This window comes from Bombus vancouverensis, chromosome 10 (genome assembly GCF_051014615.1).
Source record: "Bombus vancouverensis nearcticus chromosome 10, iyBomVanc1_principal, whole genome shotgun sequence".
In the NCBI taxonomy this organism is placed as follows: Eukaryota; Metazoa; Arthropoda; class Insecta; order Hymenoptera; family Apidae; genus Bombus; species Bombus vancouverensis.
This window is the reverse complement of record NC_134920.1, coordinates 14,503,865-14,514,132: the sequence shown is the minus strand read 5'-3', so window position 1 is coordinate 14,514,132 and position 10,268 is coordinate 14,503,865. Positions and strand designations below refer to the sequence as shown.

Genomic DNA, 10,268 nt, shown 5'->3' with positions numbered 1-10,268 from the left:
CAGAGGTATATCCGTGTGTACATGAGAATAAAGAACGAAAGGAGAAGATTGCATAGGCTGTGCTTACGTTCAATGAGATTCGTCGATGTCGAATGTGGTGGGTGCTGGATGATCGATGGGAAAAGCAAATGAAACGACAGGGTTTGTGGTTGGTACCGCGAGATGTCGTGAGTTTAGGATACTACGAAGCAGAGAAACGCCGCGCGCGGCTCGCATAGTTCGTCAGAGTAAACACACAAGTACGATTTTGGACAACAGGCACCTCGTGCGCTGCCACTGGCAGATAGTTGGAGAGGAGGTTGTGTTGAAAGAGGAAAACATTGGAAAATAATATCTGTTAAAAGGAAGTGTTTGTAAAGCGGATGGTGGTAAGAGATCGGTGAAGGGTGATGATATGTGACGGGGATAGAGATCGGCGGTGAGGGTATTGTTGGTGAAGGTACATATTGTCAAGACGTTTAATGTGCGCGGTGCGGGCGCGTGGTACGCTCGAGGCGGCCACAAATGAAGAAGTGGGAAGCGGTGGCGAGGGTGGTAGAGAGGGAAGATGTCGAGTGGCTCGGCCTCGAAACTCGTGAACGGTGAAAATAAGAAGGAGAACGTTCACGGGTACGAGTACGGGAATAGGAAAGAAAACGAGAGCGGCGCTGCTGGCAGCACTGCCTTTTCCATAGTTGCTTTAGCTGGTGATACTAGTAACGCTACTACTACTGCTACTGCGACCACTACTTCTGCTACTACTTCTTCTTTTACTACTACAACTACTACTACTACTACTACTACTACTACTACTACTACTACTACTACCACTACCTCTACCACCACCGCCACCATCACCACCACCACCACCACCACCACTACCACCACCACCACCACCATCACCACCACTACTACTACTACTACTACTACTACTACTACTACCACCACCACTACTACTACTGCTGCTGCTGCTGCTGCTGCTGTTGCTGCTGCTGCTACTACTATTACTATTACTACTACTACTACTACTACTACTACTACTACTACTACTACTACTACTACTAGCACTACTACTACTACTACTAATACTATTACTTGTACTACTACTACTACTACTACTAATACTACTACTACTACTGCTGCTGCTGCTGCTGCTGCTGCTGCTATTATTACTGTTGCTGCTGGTGGTATTGTCAGTGCTGGTGCTGGTGCTGGTGCTGGTGCTGGTATTGGTACTGGTACTACTGGTTCTAGTGCTACTAGTGAGAGCGGTAGTGGTAGTGGTGGTAGTGGTTGTTCCACCAGCAGTGATAACGGTGACAGTGGTAGTAATAGTGGTGTCTGTGTTACCGGCTTGACCGCCGAGGGCGTCGTCGGCGTGGAGTTTTGTGACGTGAATTCCGATCTGAAGATACCGGAGAATCAGGGAGCGATACGTAATGAAAAAGATGTGAACACGAGAACGGAATACAGTGAAATCGAATTTGAAGAGACGTACACCGGAAGGTGTATCGAGACGCCAATCGTCAATCTCACCACCACTACCACTACCACCACCACTACCACCACCATCACCATCATTGAGCACGACGATCGAGCGACTACGGCCGTTTCTGCTCCTTGTTACGAAGAAGACGAGGAAGAAGATAACGAGGAGGACGACGACAACATGGTCGCGGCGATGAACGAACACTTGTCTACCACGTCGGCGACCAGCGGCGTTCGAAGTAACACGGTCTCGACTACCAGCACCACCGTTAACTCTGTCGTTAACCAGAACAATAGCTGCTCCCGTACTGAATTCGAAAACGTCGACGAGGATGGTAAACCAGCCGCTGGAATACTCAGTTTTCCCTGTGATTTCGATCACATGTACGCCAGCATGACAGATAGCGGAGCTCCGGCAGTAGCCACTGCCACCTCCACTCTTGGTGTCAGTCCTCTTCGAGGTAACGAACCACGTCAGAACGATCTCACAGAAGTCAAACATCTTAAGGAACTCTTGCTTCTTCATCTTGATTTGATTCAACAACAGTCTGAACAAATCGTGACGAAGGATAAGCTCTTAGCAGCTCTACGACAGGAAAATGAAACGGTACCTTCCTTTCCTTTGCTTTTAATCTTCTCGTCTCAATGTTAACGCGTATCTCAATGTTCGTGTTAATTTACAATTATTTCATTTCCTCTGGGATTCTCTCTTTTTTTGTCATTTCTTTTACTACTAATTTACTATTACCACGCGAGCTGCATGTTTCTGACGATAAGATGCATTGCAAAGTACCCGCGTTTATGTCCGTGTGTCAATATCTTTGCCCTTCCCATTCTTTCAACTCTGCTTTCCCGGTTCTTATTCCTCTTTCTTTCATTGGTCACTCGAACGTGAAGGTCAGACGTAACGTTACCGCATGATGGCGCTGTTTTGTATAGAACCGTAACTTCGAAACAACAAGCACGTTATACATATGTAACTTCTGTTTGTTTCTCGCGGGCAATCTGCCTTTCCGGTGACGATACTCTCACTATGGAAAATAAAAGATCTTTAAATAAACGGATTTTCTGAAAGAATCGATCAATTTTCGCGACACTATTGCCGATAATATCACTCTCGCTAATACTTTGTGTTATCTATACGTATGTATGATCAATTGCGAGAATGATCATGCCTGGGATTCGGAAAGAAATCAAAACTCGACCGACCTATCGTTTGTTGACAGTAAATAAAGTTGTTTAAACGAATACTGCGTAATTTCTGTGATTATTCATTTGTGAATGTTTGTGTTTCTGAATGAAAAAAAGGAAAAAATAATTCATTCTAATCTTCCTACATGAAATTTTTTGTATTTAGTTGTATTTACATTTTCCGTGCAATGTATGGAATATATTCGTCGTGTTTATTATTATTTAAGTAATAAATCTCGATTTTATATTTGTATTTAATTAATTGATTAAATGTTTAAATCTATATTTGTACAATTTCAATATATCAGAACTATTAGTTTTCATTAACATTAATGCTGTAGAGATACGCGTTATTTTGACGGAACTTACTTATAAATGTGTGTCTGTGTTATAGCTTAAGCTGCGGTTGGAGCGTATGGACAGGCGTGTAAATTTGCAAAAGCTCAGATCAGAAAACAATGAAAATTCCATTGCGTCAGAGCACATAGGAGCTTGCTCGTCTCCAACTATTAATTCTGTGAATGTGCCATCGACTAGCGAACTTCACAGGAATATTCAATCTGAGAACAGTAATTCTCAATACAATGAAAGCTTTAAGATACGTTTAAATACCAGTGGTGGCATTACCACTGTTAAACAGGAACCAAATGATAATCAAAGTAAGCACGAGACAAAAATAGAAACTGGTAATGATATTAGATTAGAGTGGGAAGAGAAGAAGAAAAGAAGAACGGACTCGACGTCGCTATCCAGTGGAAGCAAAAGGAAAAGGGGTGTTTCATGTTCGTCTACGATTAGCAACGACGCATCCTCTACGGTACAAGATAAGCCATCAACTCAAGAAAACAACAGGAAAGGTGATAGGAAGGGGAAGCCATTAACAAAAAAGGAATCCTTCCTTACTACAGAGGAACATTATTATACAGCTGTTGGAGATCCCAATTATACGTTAAATTTAAAGGAACCTAATTTAGTAGAAAGTAATACCTCGTTAGAAGTTCCAAATTGGAGGGTAAAGATATATACAAGCTGTTATACGATGGAAGGAACTGAAAATTTGGATGATGAAATTTTTAACAAAAGACATTTAAAGTTAGAAAATGATGAAAGGAGGAGAAAAAGATGGGATGTACAAAGGATAAGGTTTGTATCGCGTTACCAAAGTAATACAAAGTGTCGTTACTGTATTTTATTTCCTTCCAACCGTTTCATAATGTTTCACCGTTTCGATCAAACTTATACAGCCGGTTGATTATTAAGTAAATTTCAATAGTCAGATGAACTTCCATTTTTAGAGAACAGAGACATATTGAAAAATTAAAACAAAGACAAGAAAGGCAGAATCATCAAGCAACGTGTTACAATACGAATCATACCGGGCCGTGTCCGTCTGCTGTTGAAGAAGAAGCTGTATCGTCGTTATGGCCTGATGTAGAACAAATACAAAGTCTTCAAGTGGATCCCCAGTTACCTGTTACTGCATTTGGTACTCCTATTCCTAGTTTCACCCCAAGGTAAATTAATAATGTATTAATAACTATGTCCTACACTCGTACTGATTCATATTGGTTATATCATTTGTTTTATAATTACAGTGAATTTTCTTTACCTTGGTCAAATATGTCACGATCGAACAGTCGTCGTCCAAAACGATCAACAGGTAGAAGAAAATCTACTAGAAGATAAACGTTTTACGACAGTGGACAGGATTATTTTTGTCTTATCATTTTTAATCTTTGTTATAGATATGCTCCCTCATATACATCTGTTTTTTTCTTTTTTCTAAAATCATATCTTTTTTATTACACGAAATAGGAGCACCAAAGATATTTTTATTACCCTTTTTTAAAACAAAATTCAGGAAAGATGACTATACTTGACAAGAGTACCTATAACACAATGCTTTTTATTTCTTACTTACTCATCCGTGTTTATTAAAGCTTGATCAAAAGATATTGATCTTATAGTTTGTTCAAATCTATAAGAATCATTTTATTTGTACGACTGTAATTTGATATTGTCGCAGTTTTGTAGAAATGTTATTCATTTATTCAATTTTAATTAATATTTATTAAATATACTTATAAAATCTTATTTGAAATTGTACAGACTTCAATGGACATAAATAATCAGATTAAGTGTATTTTCTTGCAATTAACTGGATAAAATGTGAATTTACATTTAAACATGCAGAAGCTCAAATGCGTTGAAGATATGCATACTCCGTGATAAACTATTACAAAATTAATATTATATACAAATAATGCAATTTACTTCAAATTCTTCGTAGCCCTTTTCTTTAATTTTGGCTGTAAAACTAATTGGCGTCAACAAATATGTTCCATGATTAATATCAAAGATTCAGTAAAATTACAAATTATTTATGTAATTTTTTCTTTTTTTTTTTTATGGATAGTGCAAGAGAAAAGTGGGTACGACGTCCGCTTGAAAATATTAAAATGAAATAAACTTCTTGAATAAATTTCTTTTCAGTTTTAACATCAATTACTAAAGATATATCTTTGTTCCGTCTTCTTCTTTTCTATTTTTTTCTATCTCATTTTTAATTTCTTTCTAAATTTTACCCTAGCATTTAATTACAATCGTCGAAAATTCTTTCAGTAAAGTGCACTAATTTATTATGAATGTACTTTAATTGCATTATTCTATTTTATCATACATGACAAGTAATGGGGTACTCGATTCAACCGTCCATAAGAGATGGTCAGCATTTCGTAAATTGAAATGCTCGACGTTAAAATACGGTGAACATAGCGATTATAACTTGTAAATAAAAAGAAACATCTTTCCAATTATACATAAGTTTTTGTTTATTATTTTATTTATAGTAGTGCGCACTACCGATGAGTAGACATCAAACGATTATATTTTGTTTACAATAAACAGAATAAGAACGAGTAGCGTCTTTTAGGTATGTTAAGACATAGCATAGAATTATTTACGTTGTTCTCGTTAATTCGATTTTACGCATTGAAAGCTTTTTCAAGTATACCAAAGACGTAAAATAATGTCATATACTTTTCTGTTTTAAAACTAATAATTTCATAAAACATACATGTGTGTGTATCACATTTTGATACACAAAATCTCATAACATTTATAAATATTATAATTATTATTTGAAACAACATAAATTTTTGTGCTATTAACATTATTTGAATTGTTTAAAATATAATTTTGAAAACATAAATGAATGTTAGGCATAAAGTACCTCCTGTTAAGTTTTAACGATTACATAAATTGTTTCGGAATTTCGTGATATTGTTGTGACTTTCGAATTAACGAGATTGTGACAGCCTACGTAATTGTCATGTGTATAGCATGTATATACGTTTACTTTATTTTTCGTGTGCGCGCGCGTGTGCGTACGTGCGTGCGTGAGTGCGTGCGTGCGTGCGTGCACGCATATGTCTGATATACCGTATGCGTGCAACTATAAAGTAATGTATATGATTTTAACTGGATCGATGTATATATAGGGTGGCTCATTTATTTTGATCATGCAAAACATTTCCGTCATTTTTAATGACAAAGAGAACTATAGAAAAAAAGGTTGTTTAGTTCAGCGTGACAATCTTTTAAGATCGCAGTTTTCAATGCTTATGTCTTTTTAATGAATTAAAAACATATTATAGGGAGTACTTTTCAATGATAAAAGAATCGTTATGAGTTAACTTAATTTATATTTTTTATCACTTTATTACTTTCGATGCATAACAAGCACAACTTGAAAAACAACTAAAGTTTTATAAACTGTGGTCTTAAAAGCTTCACTGCGACGATAAAAATTTCTTCTTTGAACTAGACAACTTTTTTCATTTTTTATTTTTGTATAATATTAAGGTATTAAAATAAATGAATCATATATATAAGGGAATGAATGGACTGTATGCGTGTTTTACAAAATATATTTATTATATTGTGTACTATATATAAATATTATATATTATAGTACACATATTATTGCTCTACATACAGGTCGTTCCATAAGTAGTGGACCACTGTTTAAGGTTATACATAATAGTATTAGGAACATAATTTCAGTCGAATATTTCGGCTATCATAGAGGTACAAGAGCATTTACATTCTAAATGTATTTCATATATTAGTATGCGAATCTGTTTGTTTCTAAACAAAATGAAAAGATATTAAAATAAATAATGTATAAAATAATAAGAATAAGGAGAGAGAGAGAGGGAGAGAGAGAGAGAGAGAGAGAGAGAGGTAAAGAGGAGAAAAAGGTACGGTCCATTAGCAACTTATGAAATGACCTGTATATAATAGAAATTATAATTTAGAAATAAGAAATGTCAAATAAATAAAATTATTTCTTACAAAAACATTCTGATAAATGTTAGAAATTAATTATCCTATAAATAAATCGAAGTTTTCAAATAAATATTAGGTGACGCGTTGTGATGTAAAATTTTGCATACAGAGTAAGTTAGTTTTATTACGACACAATATCGATTTATAATTTTTCAATTGAATATAGTCAAATTTCTTTTGAAACCTCTTGAAAACTCTTTTTGAAAGGAGAATTAGAAACACTTTCTGTGTACAATAGACGGACCCGATTCGTCGTATTCTTGCTTAGAAATCCACATTTGTTGGAAGGTGCTTAAACTGGCCAAGATCGAACCACCGATCCAGACCGAGTATTTCCTTTCTGGAGGCGCGATTATCTTGATCTTCATTGTAGACGGAGCCAGTGCCGTTATTTCCTTTTGCATCCTGTCCGCAATACCTGGATACATAGTGGTTCCGCCCGATAAGACCGAATTGGCGTATAAATCCTTACGAATATCGACGTCACATTTCATGATTGAATTGTAAGTGGTTTCATGTATTCCACATGATTCCATGCCGAGGAAGCTTGGCTGAAACATTGCTTCTGGACACCGAAAACGTTCGTTTCCAATAGTAATTACCTAAAAACAGCATCAATTAGTTCGTTAATTTAAACATTTTGCTCTCAAACTCTCAGTTCCTGAATAACCATAGATCGTTAAAAAATTAAACATTATATATAAGTCAGAATTACCTGACCATCCGGTAATTCATAGCTTTTTTCGAGGGCACTTGAGCCAGCCGCCGTAGCCATCTCCTGTTGAAAGTCCAAAGCAACGTAACACAATTTTTCTTTAATATCTCGAACAATTTCACGCTCCGCGGTCGTAGTAAAGGAATATCCTCTTTCCGTTAGAATCTTCATGAGGTAATCTGTTAAATCGCGGCCGGCCAAGTCCATACGTAAAATTGCATGCGGTAACGCATATCCTGAATCAAATAGGATTCTTCATTCGTAACAGCAATTATAATTAATATATACAGGATTCTTCTACTTTTCGGTCTTATAACGATTTGGAAGGATATTGTCATAGACTTTTATTAAAACTAAAACCAATACTACGTTTGCGTACATTACTACACGTGATATATGCCAATAAAAATGTTCATTCTGATAATAATTTCCGTTATTCGTGCAACATGTATTCACATACAATAAAATGAATGCCCTCTTCTCAAGTATATTATACAAGTTGTATAAATTAGATAAATTTTAGTTCTTAGACAAATTTTACAAATAAATGAATTAAACGAATTATATTTTTCATTAATAGTTAATACGTAAAGGTATGTATTTTGTAGCGATAAAAATCACGACGTAAAATCGTATAATTTTTTCAGGAAACAGTTTTTTTTTTTAAATTAACGTTAGCTGTACACAAATATTATATATACATTGATATCTTGGATAAAATCAAATGAACCGTTTTGCTTTTGTAATATTCATTAAAGAATGAAATATAAACGAAATAATATAATTTGCAGAAATAATCATCCTATCGGTCGAAATGATAAATACACATGTATATGTATAACGACACGTACCCTCGTAAATCGGTACTGTGTGTGAAACTCCATCTCCGCTATCTAGAACAATGCCTGTAGTGCGCCCTGAAGCGTAAAGCGATAAAACCGCTTGTATAGCGACATACATTGCTGGAGAATTAAAAGTTTCAAACATAATTTGTGTCATCTTTTCTCGGTTAGCTTTAGGATTCAAAGGAGCTTCGGTCAATAGAACAGGATGTTCTTCCGGAGCGATTCTTAGTTCGTTATAGAATGTATGATGCCATATTTTTTCCATATCGTCCCAGTTTGTTACAATGCCGTGCTCGATTGGATATTTAACAGTTAAAACACCCCTTTTACTTTGTGCTTCATCTCCCACGTAACTGTCCTTCTGTCCCATACCAACCATGATTCCCTATATATCATTTTTTTATTGTTTTCAGAACAAATAAATAATGTGATAAGTATCCATTCTTTCTTATAAACTTTGAAACAACTTGATTTTACAAATGTAAATGTATTGAATTTTAAAAATACGATAATTTTGAAGGTTTCACGGTATTCCGATATTAAGTTAGAACAAATATTATCTTATACTAATATAAATGTACATGACAGTATGTATAAATAAATTTAGCTAACGATTTATAATAGGTCATATTTAAGATATTGTTAGTTTTACCTGATATCTAGGTCTTCCAACAATGGAAGGGAATACAGCACGCGGAGCATCATCTCCTGCAAATCCTGCTTTGCACATCCCTGATCCATTATCTACTACTAAGGCTGCTACATCGTCGTCACACATTTTAAACTAAAAGTATTTATGTCGCTCTTCTGATTTTTGTAGGTATAAAAGGAAATATTAATCTTGATTGCCAAAAACAGCAAATAGCTTGTTTATTTGACTAGATTTTGCACTACCTCGACAGTGCATTGACTCTTCTAATATTGTTTCTGCTGAAGAATGGAGCTGCTTTATATTAATGCCCCCTCTTTTACTACCTCTATGCATTCATGCCTGTATATTAAACAGTTTCTTGCACGTCAATGAACTAGTATACATTTCAGCTAACATAATGTGAGCTAATATGATTTAAGCTAATATACAGCAATTTTTGGTTCTAACATTTTTATAATTTCCAACAAATATTCCCCCTATTGATATCTAATCTCTCTATTCCATATAAATGCCAGTTCTTTATTTTCTACACTTGTTATATTTACAGAATAGAAATTGTTAGCCAAAAAAGAGTTTAACTTCTTTAGTTTCTTAAGAATTTCTAAAATCTGTATGACAATATTAATCCTATACTTGACAAAACTGCCGAAATGACTTACTACTTATCAATGAAAGCGAAAACCAACTTATGAGTCCATTAAATACAAACGAACTGATAGAATATGCAAAATGATAGCTTAAATAATGATAAAGTTTACATAGTAGAAAAATATGTTATTTTTATTGTTATAAATATGTATATCCAGTTTATTTCAAATTCCAACTTTGTGGAAACATTTCTTATACATAGATGTACATATGTGAGTAATTTTAATAATAGAAACAAAATATGTATCTTACAAATAATTTGTCTTTTATGATATAAGGTATTATTTGCATATTTAAAATACATATATATGTCTTTTCTTTTTCATTAATTTAGCGAATGCTCTAGTTTAAAATGCAGTTCGTTTACAATTAAACAGTTATATACATAGCATCTGTTAAA

The 10,268-nt window shown here is 34.8% G+C and overlaps 2 protein-coding genes across 2 annotated transcripts; one reads left to right on the top strand and one right to left on the bottom strand.

The window, feature by feature from the left end:
* The first annotated feature begins 16 nt into the window (after nucleotides 1–16).
* LOC117165419 (uncharacterized) lies at nucleotides 17–7,019 on the top strand. Its single transcript, XM_076622386.1, has 4 exons — nucleotides 17–2,074; nucleotides 3,053–3,801; nucleotides 3,954–4,172; nucleotides 4,254–7,019. Exons 1-4 carry the CDS (start codon nucleotides 548–550, stop codon nucleotides 4,342–4,344), a joined length of 2,586 nt encoding a protein of 861 aa, XP_076478501.1. The 5' UTR covers nucleotides 17–547; the 3' UTR covers nucleotides 4,345–7,019.
* Nucleotides 6,746–9,477, bottom strand: LOC117165392 (actin, clone 403). Its single transcript, XM_033348805.2, has 4 exons — nucleotides 9,221–9,477; nucleotides 8,575–8,953; nucleotides 7,724–7,959; nucleotides 6,746–7,610 (listed from the first exon to the last, which is right to left on the bottom strand). Exons 1-4 carry the CDS (start codon nucleotides 9,344–9,346, stop codon nucleotides 7,221–7,223), a joined length of 1,131 nt encoding a protein of 376 aa, XP_033204696.1. The 5' UTR covers nucleotides 9,347–9,477; the 3' UTR covers nucleotides 6,746–7,220.
* Between the last annotated feature and the right edge of the window lie 791 nt (nucleotides 9,478–10,268).